The 19,937-nt window shown below is 47.1% G+C and overlaps 1 protein-coding gene across 1 annotated transcript; it reads right to left on the bottom strand.

Annotated features, from left to right (window-relative positions):
- Positions 1–17,913: 17,913 nt before the first annotated feature.
- LOC142790359 (uncharacterized) lies at positions 17,914–19,515 on the bottom strand. Its single transcript, XM_075885246.1, has 4 exons — positions 19,292–19,515; positions 19,016–19,213; positions 18,465–18,852; positions 17,914–17,942 (listed from the first exon to the last, which is right to left on the bottom strand). The coding sequence occupies exons 2-4, from the start codon at positions 19,133–19,135 to the stop codon at positions 17,914–17,916; spliced, it is 537 nt and encodes a 178-aa protein (XP_075741361.1). The 5' UTR covers positions 19,136–19,213; positions 19,292–19,515.
- Positions 19,516–19,937: the final 422 nt, after the last annotated feature.

Below are 19,937 nucleotides of genomic sequence, written 5' to 3'. Positions count from 1 at the left end.
AAAAAGGCGCTGTTCAGGTTCATGAAATCATGTAAAATTATGCCATCTCCAAATAATATAGGGTTTGAGATTGTGTCCTTGGAAGAAACAAAAAATCCTTAGAAACCATGGCGAAAGGCCTGAAGTGTAGATTTACATCAACTAAGCCTTAGGATCCACAATAACCAGCGTTAACGATTGAAGTTACTGAAGTTACAGAGGAAGAGTTAGCAAAAGTGATACAAGGTTTGCCCTCGTCAGCTCCTGGTCCGGATGGAATCACAACTGCTGTAATAAAAATATTCAAATTATCACCATTATGACCTACTAAACACTGTAAATTATTCGTTAAAGTATGCCTAGGTTCCGTATGAGTGGAAATTAGCTAAAATAGTGCCGATACAGAAAAGACAAGGATTCGGATATGTCATAGAAAACATTCGACCCATTTCTCTTACATCTAATATGGTGAAGCTCATCGAAAGAGTGCTCCATAAAAGAATTCTAATATGGATGGAGGAAAATTCGATATAAATCCAAATCAAATTGGCTTCAGAACAGATTGTTCAATCTGGTGTGCACACGAAGATTTAGAAAGCCGCATTCAGCTTGCTCGCAAAAAAAGACAACATGCGGCACTAGTGACATTGGATATAGCTAAGGCATACGATAGTGTAGAACATTCAGTTTTATTAGACATATTAGAGAGCCACAATCTCCCAAAATATATATTGGCGTGGTTGAGGGATTTTCTAGAGGAAGAGAGTTCTATTGTTTTAAGGATGGTTGCGCATCGTCAAAGTGCAAACAAACACGTGGTGTCCCCCAAGGCGCTGTATTATCGCCAGTTCTATTTAACATCTTAATGAGCACTATACCGCATTGCCAGGACATGAAGGTGTTTGTATAAGCTGATGATAATGCATTTTTCACGGCACATAGTGACATATATTTTTTATATCAAAAGCTACAGAGATATGTCAATATGCTGGAGAGATGGCTAGGTGCAGTCTGCATCATAATCATCATCATCAGCCTGACTACGTACACTGCAGGACAAAGGCCTCTCCCATGTTCCGCCAGTTAACCTGGTCCCGTGCTTGCTGCTGCCAATTTATCCCCGCAAACTTCTTAATCTCATCTGCCCACCTAACCTTCTGTCTCCCCCTAACCCGCTTTCCTTCTCTGGAAATCTAGTTAGTTACTCTTAATGACCAGCGGTTAACCTGTCTACGCGCTACATGCCCGACCCATGTCCATTTCCTCTTCTCATTTCAACTATGATATTCTTAACCCCCGTTTGTCCCCTTATCCACTCTGCTCTCTTCTTGTCTCTTAAGGTTACACCTACCATTTTTTTTCCCATTGCTCGCTGCATCGTCCTCAATTTAAGCTGAACCCTCTTTGTGAGTCTCCAGGTTTCTGCTCCATAGCTAAGTACCGGCAAGATACAGCTCTTATATACCTTCCTCTTAAGGGATAATGGCAATCTACCTGTCATAATTTGAGAGTGCTTGCCGAATGTGCTCCACCCCATTTTTATTGTTCTAGTTACTTCAATCTCGTGGTTAGGCTCTGCGGTTATTACCTGCCCTAAGTAGACATAGTCTTTTACAACTTCAAGTGCACTATTACCTATCTCGAAGCGCTGCTCCTTTCCGAGGTTGTTGTACATTTCTTTCGTTTTCTGCAGATTAATTTTAAGACCCACCTTTCTGCACTCCTTGTGTAACTCCGTAATCATGAGTTGCAATTCGTCCCCTGAGTTACTCAGCAATGCAATGTCATCGGCGAAGCGCAGGTTACTAAGGTATTCTCCATTAACTCTCATCCCTAACTGTTCCCATTCTAGGCTTCTGAAAACCTCCTGTAAGCACGCGGTAAATAGCATTGGGTAGATTGTGTCCCCCTGCCTTACACCCTTCTTGATTGGTATTCTGTTGCTTTCTTTATGAAGCACTATGGTAGCAGTTGATCCCCTGTAGATTTCTTCCAGAATGTTTATATATACTTCATCTACGCCCTGATTCCGCAGTGTCTGCATGACGGCTGATATTTCTACTAAATCAAACGCCTTCTCGTAATCTATGAAGTCTATGTATAGTGGTCGGTTATACTCTGAGCATTTCTCTATTACCTGATTGATGGTATCAATGTGGTCAATTGTTGAGTAGCCTGTTCGAAATCCTGCTTGTTCCTTTGGTTGATTGAATTCCAATCTTTTCTTTCCTCTGTTAGCAATTACCTTTGTAAATAGCTTGTACACTACAGAGAGCAAGCTGATCAGCCTGTAATTGTTCAAGTCCTTGTCATCTCCTTTCTTATGTATTAGGATGATGTTAGCGTTCTTCCAAGACTCTGGTACCCCTCCCGTCAGGAGACACCTCGTAAACAGGGTGGCTAGTTTTTCTAACACAATCTGTCCTCCATCTTTCAGAAGATCTGATGTTACCTGATCCTCACCAGCAGCTTTGCCTCTTTACATGCTCTCCAAAGCTTTTCTGGCTTCTATCATTACTGGTGGGGTGTCATCTGGGTTACTGCTAGTTCTTATAGTATTCAGGTCGTGGTTGTCTCGGCTACTGTACAGATCTCTGTAAAACTCCTCCGCTATTTTAACTATCCTATCCATATTGGTAGTTATTTTGCCTTCTTTGTCCCTTAGTGCATACATCCGACTTTTGCCTATCCCAAGTTTCCTCTTCACTGCTTTGACGCTTCCTCCGTTTTCCAGAGCGTGTTCAATTCTCTCCATGTTATACCTTCCTACATCGCATACTTTACGTCTATTAATCAACTTCGAAAGCTCTGCCAGTTCTATTTCGTCTGTTGTACTTGACACTTTCATGATTCGACGCTTCTTAATTAGGTTCTTCGTTTTCTGGGAAAGCTTGCCAGTGTCCTGTCTAACTACCCTGCCCCCATCTTCCACTGCACACTCCGTATTGATACTCGTCAGATTATCGTTCATTTTATCTACGCTAAGGTTGGTTTCCTCACTAAGAGACGAGTACCTGTTCTGCAGCGACACTCTGAATTCCTGTACTTTCTCTCTCAGTGCTAGCTCATTGATTGGCTTCTTGCGTATCAGTTTGTGTCGTTCCTTCTTCGTCTAGGCGAATTCGAGACCGTACCATTCTATAGTCACTGCATCATACCTTGCCAACCACTTCCACATCCTGCACAATTCCTGGGTGTGCAGTCATTATAAAGTCTATTTCGTTCTTATTTTCGCCATTAGGGCTCCTCCATGTCCACTTGCTGTTTTCTCGTTTTCGGTAGAAGGTATTCAAAATCCGCAAATTATTGCGTTCTGCGAATTCTACTAGTAGCTCTCCTCTGGCGTTTCTAGTGCCGATGCCATAATCTCCTACTGCCTGGTCTCTAGCCTGCTTCTTCCCTACCTTTGCATTAAAGTCGCCCATCACTATAGTATACTGTGTTTTTACCTTACTCATTGCCGATTCCACGTCTTCATAGAAGCTTTCAACTGAAGCGTCATCATGGCTGGATGTAGGCGCGTAAGCCTGTACTACCTTCATCTTGTATCTTTTATTCAGTTTAATTACAATACATACCACCCTTTCATTATTGCTAAAATATTCCCCTATGTTGCCAGTTATGTTTCTGTGAATTAGAAACCCCACTCCCAGTTCTCTTCTGTCTGCCAAGCCCCGATAGCAAAGGACGTGCCCATTCTGTAGCATTGTATAGGCCTCATCTGTCCTCCTAACGTCACTGAGCCCTATTATATCCCATTTAACACCCTCTAGCTCCTCGAATAGTACAGCTAGACTTCCCTCACTAGATAAGGTTCTAGCGTTAAACGTTCCCAAGTTCAGGTTCCAATGGCGGCCTGTAGTCCAGAGATTCTTAGCACCCTCTGCTGCGTTGCAGATCTGACCGCCGCCATGGTCAGTTGCTTCGCAGCTGCTGGGACTGAGGGCCGTGAGTTATTTGACGTATGCATGTGGGAAGTAGTGGCCAGAAACTGCACCAGGGTGGCCAATCCTTTTCTGGTGAGGGAGTGCGTTCCCGGCGGTGGTTACCGGTGAGGCCGCACCCCAGGCCTCTTAATGCAGTTCCATCAACACGCGGATTTTCTTTTCCGGTTGGGAACTGCACCCTCCTCCTCTGAACGAGGGAAGACGCGGGAGCCACACGTTTATGGGCGATTCTCGTTATATTCTTGCTAACTCCGTATCTTCCGGTTACCTTAAGCTATCAAAATTATTCTTACACGGAAAAAACCGGACTGTTATGTTCTAAAAGAAGATATTAGATATTTTTCGGTGGCGTTTGTAGCTCCTTTTGAAAATTTGTTTTAATGAAATGAGGTTTTTGCTGATTACCACTTTAATAAGGGCCTAGAGTGTAGGGAATTGGGCCTCCTGGTAGCCTATGGGGTGCGGTCTATTATTCTATTAAGCGGACAAAATTTAAAAGCGTTTGCGAGGTGATATTACCAATTTATTCATTTTAGTGATTAGGCTTAACTTTGATTGCGGAATAACTCTGGAACTATTAAACCTAGCCTGATCAAACTTCAGTAGCGTCAAGTATACCCTAAGGACTTTCAACTTTATAAGTAAGAAGTTTCCCGGTAGAATATTAACGAAGCTACAAGCGATCGTAAAAAACACGTGGTCCGACTGTTGTTTTCACAGATTCACACTGTTTTCCGCTCCTAAAAGTTTAAAATTTTCGTTTGTAATAGGACTATTTGTAGCAGTTGAACTCCTTGTATCTTCACGAACAAATAGACACCACTCTGACCCTCTTACAACCAAAATTGCAAAAGTTATAGGTAGATATGTGCAGAGCTCACTTACCCGTGCTGCTGACGCGGCCGCTCCCGCTGAACTCCAGTCTGCATGACTTAAATGTAAATAAGAGTGCAGTATTGATATTCCCGTTGTCCGATCCCATCTCAATTTCAATATGTTATAAACAAGAGCCCATTCTGCAGGTGGAATCTCTTAAATATTTGGGAGTAATTTATAATGCTAACCTAAACTGGACTCCCCACATAAAAAGCATGGCATCTAAAGCACAACGCGCCTTAGGAATTCTTCGTAGACTGAGCAGCCGCCGATATGGTCTACGCAGAAGCACAATGTGATGATATATAAAAAGTATATGCGGTCAGTCCTAGAATTTGGGTGCGTATTGTTCTCAAGTGGCCCTGCTTATAAAATAAAGCCTCTGGTTATACTCAAACGAGAAGCCTTGAGATTGTTTCTAGGACTTCCTAGGTTTGTAACAAACAATGTTTTGTATCAGGAAGCACGATTACCTACATTGCCTTGCCGTTTTCGTATCCTAATGGTTCAGAGACGTTTCTGAAATTTTATAGCTATGCACCGAGACAATCTGGATATGATTTTATAACTGACCCAGGCACCTTTTTTTTGGCCATTGGCCACGGTTTCGAACACCTCAAATTACTTTTGTCCAGAAACAATTAGATAGGTTAAATGTAAAAATTCGAGATGTGATTGCGGCGAAGCCCAAATTACAATCGTATAGGGTCCTAAATAGCCGACTGCAGCATTATCTTGCACACGCAGAAACGAATAATGTTATAGCCACAGATGCTTCAGTAATGGATGAAAAGACAAATGTAGGTATATACTCCCATTCACTTGACTGGTCTTTTTTCATTAAGATTACCGCATTTCACCCAAGTTTTTGAAGCTGAACTGTTGGCAATAGTTCTAGCACTGCGAAAGCTACCTTTGAATGCCACTAACGCGATCATAACCATGGATTCCCTTTCAGTATGTACGTCGATTACGGCGTCAACAAAATTGATGGCCTTAAAGACGCTCCTTACGCTAGTTCCTCCTCAGCTGCCGCTACTGAAATTAGTATGGGTACCTGGTCATTGCGGCTTAGAAGTAAATAAAATTGCCGACTCTCCAGCACGAGCAGCATTGGAAGGGCCAGTACTATCAGTCCTTCCCGAAGTGGCCACTATAACTGCGACCAGATACAGAAAACTTGCGCTTAGTGCAGACGCTATGGAAGCAATATTGTCAACACCAGACTTTACTCACTTAAGATTTCTTTGGAAAATTCATTGGTGTCCTACAAGACAGTTGAAAACCATAATAACCAGATTTCGATGTCGTGTCCCCCGTTAAATTTCTATTCACATAGGGCTGGTCTGGCGATATCACCACTATGCAACTTTTGTTCAGAATTGGAAACAATAGAGCACTATTTTTTATCATGTCTCCGATACAAATTGCTCAGGAAAACACTCTTAGTCCTCCCATTCGCTAGCCTGGGGCTGCATTTCACTATAGAAAACATACCTTCCTTCGGTGCTTACAATCTGGGCTTCAGCTACGAGAACGTTTTCTATGCAGTTCGCAAGTACCTTAATGAAAGTAAAAGAATTAAGCTTTTAATTGCGTGATTATTATTCGTGCGAAAAAAATTTCAACATACACAAGAGCAATGTTTAACCATGCTGATTCCTATTCAAGGTAATGAATAATTGTCTTATCTGAACGAGTGACAAACAACTATTGCACTTCTTTCATTCTGCCTAGGGTGTCTTTTCTTTTTTCTTTCTTTTTTCTGGTGGGTGGTTTTAATATTGAAAAAAAAATCTTACTGAATTAAGTCGTCGATTCTTGGCCGATCCCCCTGAGTGAGTACGAGCCATGGCTGTGGAGTCATCATCATCATCATCACCGAGTGTCGGCGCTCTGGGACGTGATCCACGATTTGGTGCAACGGGCTTCAAATGGCTCCTGACGTCCACCGCATACGACGCTTCTCTGTGGCAAGAGAGGCGGCTGGAGTGAGACGCTGTGCGGACGTGTTTCGCATGAGCTCCGGCCCGGTGACCGACTATCGGCGGACGCGCTTTTTTCTGGACTTGCTGTCAGTGGGCTCATCTGCAGGAGCTTGCCCTGTACCTACGGACACCACTCGTTTAGGCAAGTTTGTCCCCGTTTTTGGAGTTTCCGAGATTTTCCCATCAACCCCGCGGGTGCTAGGCTAGGCCTATCTCCTAGGCCAAGCCACGCCTGGGCCGCGTCGCCCAGCGTCTGACTTGCGCCCGGTGACCGTGGGCCTTGTTGGGCTGAAGATGGAATACTACGTCGAAGGGGAGACTATAACACCCGAAGATTTTGAAGCGGGAGAGTGGGCTCCAGTGCTGAAGGCACAGGACCGATTTAAGAAGACTCAGCATGGCGACAACGCCAAGAGTAAGCCTTGCGAGACGCAGGCCGGCAGCGACGGGTGCAAGACGCACGGAGCGCAGCAAGTCAAGCGGGGGTAAGCGCCGGTATGGAAGAAACGCGGACTGTTTTTCAAGTTGCCAGCCACGGATTTCAAGATTGTGTGCAGGCCCCAGAACTGGGACTTGAGTGTTGTGACAGCGAGAGAACTCGGATGTGCACTGAGAGCAGCAGCGCGTCTAACGAGTACGATTGCCGCGGAAGAAGACATTGTGCGGGTTAATGGCACAAACAACACGTTGACGGTGAGCACACCATGCATAAATCGCAGTGGGGCATATGCGACTGTGAAGACGCTCAAGATGGGTGATCGTGACCTGCCGGTTTCGGCGCTCGTGGCGCCGTTGGAGAAATCCGTGCGGGGAGTGATTTACAATGCTTATGATGGATGCCCAATGGAAGAAGTTCGGGCGGGATTCCTGAAGAAGAATGAAGGCATAGACATTCTGGACGCGAGACCTCTGGGAAAGTCAAAGGCGATTCAGATTACGTTCGGGGGTAAACGCATACCCCGGCAGATTACTTACTGGAACTGTCTGTACGCTGTGATCCCGTACAGAAATTTAGTCGAGACCTGCTACAACTGCAGACGAGTTGGACATCAAGCGGACGTTTGCTATCGTCCGAAGAGCAACCTATGTCACCGTTGCGGGAAGGACCATCCAGCCCCGCCAGAAGGAGAGCCACCTACGTGCACGCCGGACTGCATCGTGTGCCATGGTGCGCATCACACAGGGAGCCGGAACTGCAAGTTTCGCCTGGCTCGCAAGCCACCGACAGGCCGGCAGCAGAGCATCGAAAGAGAGAGCGAAGCTGGCAACGATAAACGGTCCTCGAGGGCCACGGAGCGGTCACCGAGGGGTAAAGAAGGCAGAATCAAAAGCAGGGACCGGTCGAGTTCCTTCCCGCCATTGCCAGGGCGCGGGGGCGGCCAAGATGGTGGACGAGCATCCAGTACCAACAGCTGCGCACGCGACACCAACAAAAAAGTGAGCTTGTCAAGCACAGCCTCCTAGAACGAAACCGCTCGAGAGAGGGAGTTAGCAGCGCTGGTTCAGCGACAGGGAGACTTGATTAAAAGAATGGAAAACAAAATTGCAGAGATGGAACGCACACTTAGAAACGACCAACGGCAGGGGACACAGGCACCAGCAGTGCAAGGCGTACAGAAAGCGACGCAAGAGGCGTCTGCTCGCGTACAGGAGAGTGCAGCTATGGAAGTGGAGAATCGGGGGACAGTGAAGAGACCACTGCCGGGGGATGAGGTAGCTAACGCAAAACGAGTAGCCGAAACGTCACCAGTAGACATGCCACAGCCTGTTTTTAAGGTCATTAGTCTTAAGTCGGATGTAACAACACTTGCGGATAAAGTAGGCAAACTAGGGAAAAGACAGGATAGGTTGGAGGCTCGAGTCGAAAAGATCGAAGCCAGATTAGACACAATAGAGGAGCGTCTCGGCATGCTCTCCACTGAATTTAGGGATTCCCAAACCCAGGTGATGGGCATGTTTCAGCAGCTTCATACTCTATTGGAGGCAAGACTGCCTCCCGTGGGTGGCCAAGTGCCATTAGTCAACCTGGTGCCTCATCATGGCGCCTCGCCAGCAAGTTGAGGTTTGGCAGTGGAACTGCAGGGGCTTTTGTCAAAAGCGGGGTAACCTGCAGTTGCACGTACAAAATCTGGACAGTAAACCAGACATAATAGCCTTACAGGAGGCTAGTGGTTCCGTAAAATTACCTGGATTTAAGGCATATACAGCGCCAGGAATTGATTCAAGGGGGAATCACGCGTCTTCACAGCCGTGCTAGTCTATCGCAACATCACTGTCAGTCAGCATTCCGTAGATAGCAGCAGGGAAGACAATGTCTTGCTTGAGATTTCGCCTAAACGAAAGTATGAGAAGAGTCTGTTTTTACTCAATGTGTATAGTTCTCCAAAAGATAAAGGATTGGGCTTGCCACAACTCCTGATTCAAACTCAACGGTTAGCAGCTCGCGCTCCGCTTATAGTGGTAGGAGATTTTAATGCGCCTCACCCGGAGTGGGGTTATATTCGAGCCAGCCCAAAGGGCAATCGGCTTTGGCAAGTTTCCCGGGATCTGCGATTGACGCTGTTAAACAATCCACAAGATCATACGAGGATAGGCAACAGCATAAGCATGGATACCTCCCCAGACCTTACGTTTTTTAGAGGCATCAGTAATGCAAAGTGTATTAACATGGGACAAGCCCTAGGAAGTGATCACTATATCCTTTCCACGACGTTTAGCGCTACGAAGCATAAAGACAAAGTGAGGGGGCATAGAATTACAGATTGGGACACATTTAGGAAAAACAGAGCAGACACTGTAAACGGGAAAATAATGACCTGGATGCATGGGTACAGGCGCTCAAGGAGGATGTAAATAATACTACGGTAGAAGTGCCAGTCGAGCAGGAAGAGTTTACCGCTGACTCGAGACTATTACACATGTGGGAAGCGCACGCGAGTCTCTTGAGAAGGGTGAAGAAGCAAAAACATAATGGCGTCCTTCGCAGAAGGACTGCCAAGTTAGAACGTATAATCGAAAATTATACAATTGAGTTGCAAGCCAAGCAGTGGGGCCAGATTTGTGATCGCATGAATGGACAGTTTGGATGCAAAAAGACATGGCAGCTGTTAAGGCATCTTTTGGATCCGGAAGCAACAAAATCGGCGCAACGGGGGCAAATGACTCGGTTAATGCATCAATATGAAGGCACAATTGGAGAGTTTATAAAGGAACTCCGGAATCGGTATATAACTGATGAAGTAGACGGTTGCTTGCCACACTGCTTGGGGGTGAAAAACTCAGACCTAGATTAAGAGTTCACAATTGCGGAGGTGGTTTGCCATGGGGCAGCTGCGTACTTCGTCTGCCGCAGGTCCGGATGGAGTTACTAATAAAATGCTGAGAAACCTAGTTTTCAAATTGGTCGGGGTGATCACTGACTTGATAAATGAGTATTGGGTGGCCGGGGAGATCTCAGCACAATGGAAGCATGCTAGGATTATATTTATTCCGAAGCCAGGCAAGAAACTCTGCTTGGAAAACCTGCGCCCCATATCGCTGACATCATGCGTGGGCAAATTGATGAAGTGCGTGGTTCTCAACAGGCTTCGGAATTATGCAGAGGACAAGGCCATCTTTCCCCCAACTATGATAGGTTTCAGGGCCAATTTGTCCACACAGGATGTCATGATACAGTTAAAACATGATGTAGTCAATCCCGGGCATGAAACGGGCACCAAAGCTGTATTGGGGCTTGACCTGAATAAAGCTTTCGACAATGTTTCGCATGAGGCAATATTGAATAACCTATCAGAAATTGGCCCAGGGGTCAGGACATTTCGCTACATCAGATCATTCTTGGAGGGCCGAACCGCAGAAATTTCAATAGATAGAAGATATCAAATCGGACTCATTCGCGTTGGGAGGCAAAGGGACGCCGCAGGATTCAGCTTTGTCACCATTCCTGTTGAACATCGCCTTAATTAAAATACCGCCGAGGCTGGAGGAGATACCGAGACTCAAACACACATTTTATGCAGATGATATTACTCTATGGGTAACCAGGGGTAGTGACGCGTATCTGGAAGAAACACTGCAACAGGCAGTTAATATTGTCGAAGAGTTGGCAGGGGAGGCGGGACTTTCATGCTCTCAGCCAAAGTCCGAGCTCTTTGTGGTTCGGGACAAACCCAGAGGGCTACATGCAAGACACTATATTCCGCCACTGCCGTTAGAGGTAAAGGTAGGGGGTAGGCCGGTAGCTGAAGCTCAAACAATTAGAATTCTCGGCCTATATCTGCAAACTAACAGGAAGAATAGGGTGGCTCTTGAAAAACTTAAGACCACGGTCAACGCTACTGTCAGGCTAATCAGAAGAATCGCTAACCGTAAGAGCGGGGTTAAAGAAAAAGAACTCTGTAAGCTGGTACAGGCGTTTGTGCTCAGCAGGATTACTTACGCGACACCTTATATGAAGTTGGATGCCGCAGAAAAAGGTAAGATCGAGGCTATGATCCGGCAAGCTTACAAGGCAGCGCTTGGGTTGCCTAAGAACGCGCCTACAAAAAGGCTGTTAAAACTAGGGGTACACAACACCCTGGATGAATTATGGGAGGCGCATCTGGTGATGCAGCACGCTAGGCTATCGACAACCAAAGCGGGCAGGATTATATTGGAAAAAATTGGCATTGGAGCAGAGGCTCCCACTGGGGACACTAAAATTCAGGTGCGGCGAAAGTTACATAAGGCCCTGTACATAAAACCTTTGCCCAAAAATATGCATCTGATTCACCATACGCAGCACAGGCAAGCAAGAGCCAGAGCTTTACACGTTGAGTACAGCGAGTACAAAGCAGCAGTCTATACAGATGTTGCGGAATATAAGGACAAAGACGCTTTTGTGATTGTGGTGGTGGACAGGCGGGGGCGCTTGGTCGCCTCTGGATTGGTCAAAACCCGCTCCTCGGAAACTGCAGATGAAGCGGCAATAGCGCTAGCTATAGCTAATTCGCAGTCAGATTTGAGTTTCAGTGATTCAAAGACAGCCATCCGAAATCTGGCGAGGGGCAGAATATCGGCGACCGCCGCACGATTTCCGCATGGGGCCACGGCACGAGAAATGAGAGAAATAGAAATTATCTGGGTACCAGCGCACTCTGGGAACCCTGGGAACGAGGCCGCTCACCTGAATGCTCGAGGTTTCGTCAGCCGGGTAGGTGAGCCGCTAGTTCCGGGGAGGTCCGCGAGAGATGGGCTGGTGTCCTTTCATGACATAACCAATCATTATAAACTAGAGCGGAGGTTTTATCCGCCCCCGCACAAGCGGTTGACTAAGGCGCAGGAATGCGTCTGGAGAAAACTGCAGACGCGATCTTTTCCCAACCCTTACATGTTGAACAAAATGTACCCGGAGGAGATTAAGCCACAATGCAAATGGTGTCAGGCTGTGGCAACATATGATCATATACTTTGGGACTGTAGCATAGTGCCGCCGCCGGTAGATATTATGCGTGATCCCTCTCTTGAGCACTGGGAGGCCGTGTTGACCAGCTCAGACCCAGTCGTCCAGTTAAGGGTCGTGGAGTGGGCCACACAGGTCGCCGCCAACCTTGGGTTGATGGCCATCTAACACGGAATCATCCAGAGTTGCTTTCTGACGAAATAAAGTTTTTCCATCCATCCATCTCTGTGGCAAGACGCGCTTGGTCACAAGGCGTTGCAGAACTTTCTGAAGCCATCCCGCGTCGTCACTGTTTAACTCGCATCGTCCGGCTTGGCGGATTCTTGACGTGATCACCAACGCTGAAGGACGTGCTCCGCATGTGCTCCGTTTTCCACCTGTCATTCGGAGGTTCAGGCAACTCATCATTCCTGGCATCGGTTTCCCTTCGCTCACCAACTCACAGAAAATCATGAGCCGACCTCGACACATGTGAGTGTGACGCTGATCATTTCTTCGCGAGGTTCAATCTTCGGCCGAGCGGCAGCCCGAGTCGCACATTGCGTTCCTTTGCTGCGGCGCATCTCCCACTAGTGAGGTGTCAGCTTTCGACGGTGGGTTGACGGAGAACAGTAGCGTTTCTGCTTCAAATACCAACGATCTCATAGACTCTTTTTCGCCCTCCACGGGTGAAAAAGAGTCTCCGCTCTCCGCGGGCAGTTCGGAAATGGAGTCGAAGCCTGGACACCTTGGACGTGACCTTGAACATTCACGGCCGGAACTCTGGAAGGCCGCGTACCATCGAGTACACCATGGGAAGCTGGAGCGTCCTGGCCTTGCCTGACTTCACACGTTCGGGTCTGGAACCCCACACCGCAGTCGCGCGACCCCCAGGATCTTCACTCCAGCCTGCTCGATCTCGTTCCGCCCTCGACTCGTCTTTGACTGTTCTCATATTCTTCGTTCTCGTGCCTTAGCCGCGCAACCTTTCGCGCAAACTTTCTCTTCCTTTTGGCGGGCTGCAGTTTCATGCATGACGTTTCGCACCGATGTCATCATCGTCTCTTCGCCATTCAATCGAGAAGCCCCGCTGCTGTCGCTTCCGAGCACGTTGTACAAAACACCTCAGTGCCACCACAATTCGCAGACACCACCACGTCACTATACTACACCACAATAGACCCCTTTTTGGGAAAGTTTTTCTGCACAAAAAACTGCTGCTCAGTTTTTAAGTGAAGTCACTCAAAACACACGCATACCCAGTAAGCCGAAAACCCAAAATGTCCTGTTGCATTATGTCGGCGGTTTACTGCACTGAGATGTATTCTCATCATGCTGAAATTATTGCACCAGTCTATAGTCACTGCATTCGGCTCATGTAATCCGCCCCGACATTTTCTGACCCTTTGATTGCCTGTGACAAATATTGCAAGGTTTGATGATTGGTCTGAACTACAAGAAGGATTTCGTATAAATATATATGAAAGTTTTTCTATAGCCCACACAAAAGCTAAACGCTCGTGCTCTGCAGCTGAGTACTTCTATTCTCGAGGTAATAACTGTGGGCTAGCGTATGAGACTGGGTGTAACACCAAGTCATTGTCTTACATAAGGACTGCCCCTATGCATGTATCGGTAGCATCACTGAGTAGTGAAGGGTCGTTTGACATGCAGAGCTTAGACGATGGGTACTTGGTTGAGCGCCTTCTTGAGAATTTCGAAGCGGCTTCCCTCTCACTGTTCCAGCTGACCTTGTTGCTTTTTCTTTTATTGGTCATTTCGGTTAGGGGTTGAGCCTTCTCCGCGTAATTGGGTATCAAATCGCGGTAACACCCTGTCAGACCAAGGAAAGAGCAAAGTTGTTTCTTGGTCTCAGGTCGTGGGGTTTTGCTATCTTCGAAATCGTGCCTTCCACCAGTTGAATTATACCACCTCCAAGACTATGGCCAAGGAAAACTACAGACGTCACGCCAACTTCACACTTCTAGGGCTTGATCATCAGTCCAGCTTCGTGGATCCTCCTCTACAGGTGCCGCAGGGTTTCCGTATGTTCTTGCCATGTCGTAGTGGCGATGAGCATGTCATCGATGTAGTGTACGACATTTGGTATGCCCTGCAGAAGGCGTCTCATTAATCGATTAAAAACAGCAGACGCCATTTTCATCCCAAACGCATGAACAAGAATGACGATGATATACAGTGTTCCATGGCGCAAGGGCCACGTTAAGGCCAAAGAGCATCAATACATGCGACAAAAGATTTGGGCTATGGGTATGATGAGTGGCTGTAAAAAGACCTAATATTCCTCACTCTAAAGGTTGGTAAACATATAGGGAATAAAATTATGAGAGTGACATGAAATGTGTAGAGTGAAAACTAGTGGTCGATGGTTCTGATGATAAGCTATGAAGAGATTATACAGCACGAATGTCTCTCCGGCGTCCTTGTTTCCAAGGGCCACGAAACATGTGCTTTGTAATGTATGTACGGCAGCAACAACCTCTTGTGAGAGGTTGTTCTACAGATTACCAGGGTAGATCACGTGGAAGTTCAAGAAGATCACGGAGGGGGAGGGTAAAATCAGGGTATGGCGGCACGTAATCAGGGTATGGTGGCACGTAGGCATAAATTTTTCTAGGACGCATTTCTCCTGCTCATCTAATCACGCCCTCAGCTCTTCGCTTTCGAGCCCCATGAGCTCGGGCAAAGCCACTAGATCTTGTGCACTTGCCATTCTTAATACGCCTACCACTACCACTAACGTCGATTTTTGATGCAGGTTTATGGTCGAGTAAAGTGTTGCTTGCAAAAAAAAAGGCCTCAGAGCTAAGAAACGACGAAGCCATTTAAAGTAAGAAAAGAAAAGTAGAAATTTTAAGCTTAACTGATGAGAAAAAAGAGATAAAGTTGCAATGTACACACCCCGAGTCTAAGCTGACAAACTAAAACATTTCCTATAACTTGTGCAGCTATAATGTTTGTAAAAATTAACAGTCATCGGTGGCGCTGATGGTGGCGGTGGCTTGGTGGGTTGAAACGGCGGACGCTGGCGACATCTCCGCAACTGGAGTCACGCGCTGACCAGCAAGTCGACGCTTGGCGGAAAACGAGGTAGCTTTTGCCCTCGCAAAGAACTGTGGCTGCTTACCGGTGCTGGCTCATTCCGAAAAGGTGATCGCCACCCGGAAGGTTCCGCCCTCCACGGGTGGTTCGGGACCGGAGTCAAAGCCCGGACACCTGGGACGTGATTTTGTACAGTCATGGCCGGAACTCTGGAAGGCCGCGTACCTCCGAGTACACTAAGGGCAGCTAGAGCGTCCTGGCCTCTCCTGACTTCGTGCGTTCGGGTCCGGAACCCAACACCGCAGTCGCGTGACACCCAGGATCTTCACTCCAGCCTGCTCGATCTCGATCTCGTTCCACCCTCGACTCGTCTTCGACTGTTCTCCCCATATTCGCCCTCGTTTCTTGGCCGCGCGACCTTTCGCGCAAACTTTCTCGTCCTTTTGGCGGGCCGCAGTTTCATGCATGAAGTTTCCCGCCGATTTCATCATCGTCTCTCGGCCGCTCAATCGAGAAGCCCCGATGCCATTGCCTCCGAGCACGTTGTACAGTATACCGTGCCACCATATGTCACAGACACCACCACGTCACTATACTACACCACACAGGGGGGAGTGCCCTTATTCGCTATATGAGATTGTTTTCTTTTAGATGGCACATTACTATGGACGCCGTTTTGTTGTTATGAAAACTCTGCACCTAGTTGTAGGTTCTCTCTTCACAGCCTATATTTAGTAGGCCAGTTATTATAGTATCATGAGATATCTTGTCGAAAGCTTTCCGCGGGTCCGACGCAAGCCGGATTCTGTTCATCGTTCTATCAGGTGGGTTTGAGTATGAGGTGGGTATGAGTAGAGCCCATTACCTGACGAGGTAACCGGCAGGCCGCTTTCTTTAAAAATACTGACGTGTCACCGCAATGTTGTAGGTGATCAGCACTTGCTAAACAACGCCCAAGGCCAAGTGCCGACGGCGTTAGCCCATCTAACTACAAAACAGCTTGGCTGCCTTCCTCAATAACACGCGCGGCCTGTGACAGCACGGGAGCATTCACGTAGCAACGGATGAGAACGGCCGTACGAGTTCGCACTTGAAAAAACAGACGGCAATGCAGTAGCTCTGGCCTTCGTAGATCACAGGCTTGGTAAGAACATTACAATGAAGTTGTTTCCATCCACCGTATGAACACTTCGCCAACGCACTGGGGTTTCATGCATGTGCGTCCGGTCAGTCACACGTGAACTGTGCGAAAGCATTTATTTCATCGTCGACCTTGTCCTTCGCGAGAAGCAAAACACGGCAGAAAGAAAACGTTCACCTTTGACAACACCACGCTTGGCATTGCAATTTAGAAAATGCAGTACGTCCAACAACTGCACACACACTCAGATGAAGCTGCGGCGCGGTGGACGGCCGCGCTAGCTCCAACCTCCAGGTTCAACTAAGCATCCAGCAATTACATGAAGCAGCGACGACCCTCCAGTCCTCCTTGGGAGTGGCCAAAGCCATGCCCACGATTTCATTGCAGTTTTCACCACCTAACACATCGCAGGCGGCTACCATCTCGCAGTGTTTATCTTTCGTAGCCGCAGTGCCCATGGGGCCCTCTGTATATAAAATACTTGTATTATGTATTTAAATAATAAACCTAGGGTAATTGACTTGTTAAACAACTGCTTAGTAAAACCAGAGTCCTTCAATGCTTTTCTGGTCACGAAACTCCGGCCGAAGTTTCATTCAGGGACAAAAGCTGCCGCTAGGATCACCCCTGTTAGCGTGAAGGCTTCGCCGGCGGCCGGCGACGCTTGCGGGCCGGCTGTTTCTCCGTCGGCAATGCGCCTAATTTCATCTGCTCTTCATTTCCACCTGTAAAAACGCGACCTGTAAAAACGCGAGCGAAGTGTGCGTGTTTTTGATTTAGTTGACGCTTAGCTTAGCTGTGAAATAGAGGCAAGGCCACGCGTGTTACTGAGTCGTATATGTTGCAGCGTTCGTTCGTTGCGGTAGTCACGGCCGCTACGTTCTCGCTTTGAGAAGGAGGACATCTGGCGTTTTCGATTTTTGAGTAGTCTTTGCAGTTTCCTGCATTTGAGTTAACTAGCACCAGATTTAAATCGGTATATACAGCCCTGGGCGACATGCTGCGCTTAGTAAATAGGTGTGCAAACGTACAGCACGTTGGGTTAGCGCTGTGTCTGCGCGATTTTATAGCGCGCTAATAATTTACAAAAATAACCTAGGTTTGGAAAGTGAGCATCAACATGATGAAGAAAAACGCTCACGAAATGGAAGCAGCATAATGAGCGCGCGTAGGAGTAAATGCTACACACTTGAGCGACTTTCCCGGCTGTCAACATAGGTATAGGGTGTCAACAGAAAAACTCGTATGGTCAGTGTCTGACACACTCGTCCCACCAAAACGACAAGTTAATTGATTACTTGGTTATGAGGTTTAACGCGCTGACGCTATGCAGGCAATCGGGCGCGCGCCGTAGTGTAGCTCTCCGGAATAATTTTAACCACCCAGGTATCTTTAACATGCGCGGGAATCTCTAAAACACAGGCATTTTCTCTTTTCGCCTCCATCAGAAAAGCGGCTGGGAACCCGCGTCCTTGGGCTCATCATCATCAGCACAGCGCCCTAGCCCCTGAGCCACCGCGGCGGGGACACTAAAAAAATTAAAAAAGAAATACAGGCAAAGCTAGCCATGTTCCACTTTGCAAATTCAAAATACCTGATTGGATAATCAAAATGTCGCCGCCGTGGATTTTGGTTCCGCCACACAGATGACAGTAACCTGACTGGCCACTTGCTGATCGTCGCAGGCAGCTGCCAAGCGCATGCAAATGACTAGAAAACGCGCCGCGGCTGTGGTGCAAGTGTTTATTCATACACGTTTACGGCAATAGCATGGCGGATAAAGGAAATAAACAACGTCACACAAGCAACTAGAAACACAAATGTGCAAGTGTTTTTTGTCACTAGCAAACACAAAACACAACAGTTGGGCTTTACATAGCATGACAAACAGAACATCTGCTACCCATGGGGCTTGTTGCCACCATTTGCTGGGCAGTTTGCTCGCCGCGTCGCTCGTGTCAGCTTGTTTTTTTCTCTGGTGTAAAAGTGCAGGCGGCACCTCAAGAAAAAATGAACAACCTCTGCTGTGGTACCCACATAGTGCAACCTACAGCCCACACCAGCAGAATCAATGCGGCTGTCGAGCAAAACTTGGTCAACAATGTTCGCATACACATCGGCACATGCAACTGTGTCCACAGTCAGTTCTTCAACATGTCCTTCCACAATGCGCAACAGGCTGAGAAGCTGGGATGAGGGCACTTGCAGGAATCCTGTTGACTTCTTCTGGATTAGGTCAGTTGGCTCTCGTGTCTGGCTCTTGAGTGTTCCCACGCAGTCAGTGCAGCTTATCGTTGAAAACTTCTTTACCACGTAACCGGCAAGATAATCAAGAATGCACTCTTTGGTGGAGAGCGTAACGTCAGGCACGGATGCATTGTTCACTGCCTCTCCCGGCTCCTCAAGAACGTCATCAAAGAGGACCGCCAACATGTCAATCTGCAAAATACATTCCAAGTTTCAAATCTTTCAATGTATAAGTTGAGATTCGTAAATGCAAAAACACATTATGTTTCATATGGTTATTTGGTCATTTGTGTAGTGAAACTGCTCCTGAAAAAAAGAAACTAGAGCTAATAAATAAAAGCAAGGGGCACGTTACCTGACTGGAGGCAGGTTTTCCCTTGTCAAAGAGGCCCTGGAGCTTGAGCAACAGCTGGGGTCCATCTCCCTCGACCGAGGCCCGTTTTGGCGGCCGAACTAGGTTGTTTACAGAGAGCATCCGATAGATGAACAAAAAATGTTGCACAGTCGGCTGCCCTCCGTCACCAGCAACATGCCTGACGATGCCGAAAAACCTCTAGAAAGAAAAAATCAATTTATCACAACAATGAGAAATTCATAGCACATTTATACACATAAAAGTCATCATGTTTACCTCTAGAGGATCTTGTCCGAAGTTCCCAACGAGAACGTAACGAAACCCAGACAACAGCAAGCTCTCGATGAGTGCAACTGAGCTATGCAGTGTCAGTCTGAGGGCTCCACATGTCTGCTTACTCAGAAAGCAGACTTGCCTCTGGGTCGGTAATGTCTTGATGTATTTCTCCCAGTTGTCCAGCCATGCAATGCTGTCCTTCAACACCTGGAATAAAATTATGCTTCATCTATAGTACACGAAAAACACTTCATAACACATGTAATAATCTCACAGCAATGTGTTGTGCTTCGTTGAATCAAACATGGTCTGGCCTCCGAGAGTTCAGGCAGTCGAACAGCTTGTTCAATGTTCTTGTGAATTTCGATGTTGCAGCCGACCCATGGAGCTTCTTGCAGTCTTCCTGCTCGCTATAAAACTCCATGGCCGAAGCAGTACTCTCACTGAACAGCTGTAAAATGTGTGGAAAAAAAGGATTTTAAGTTTACTTCCCAAAACGTGTGAGCAGATGTTTTTGAAATACACTTTGCACTGAACATAGCTGCGTGCATGACTTGCCTGGACAGCCAACTTCACGCTCATCTTTTGGAACGGATTGGGGAAAATATGGGCTTTCGTTAACTTCGGTACAGCCCGGAGTCCAGCC

This window comes from Rhipicephalus microplus, chromosome 2, assembly GCF_043290135.1.
Source record: "Rhipicephalus microplus isolate Deutch F79 chromosome 2, USDA_Rmic, whole genome shotgun sequence".
Classification (NCBI taxonomy): Eukaryota; Metazoa; Arthropoda; class Arachnida; order Ixodida; family Ixodidae; genus Rhipicephalus; species Rhipicephalus microplus.
This window is presented reverse-complemented; position numbering and strand designations above follow the sequence as displayed.

Excerpts from the sequence above, each read along its gene's own strand:
- LOC142790359 (XM_075885246.1), bottom strand. The coding sequence starts at position 19,135 with ATGCTCTCTGTAAACAACCTAGTTCGGCCGCCAAAACGGGCCTCGGTC. Across the intron at positions 18,853-19,015 it reads GAAAACCTGCCTCCAGTCAG|ATTGACATGTTGGCGGTCCT; the intron begins GTAACGTGCCCC and ends TGTATTTTGCAG. Across the intron at positions 17,943-18,464 it reads TGATTCTGCTGGTGTGGGCT|TGTCCCCGCCGCGGTGGCTC; the intron begins GTAGGTTGCACT and ends TAATTTTTTTAG.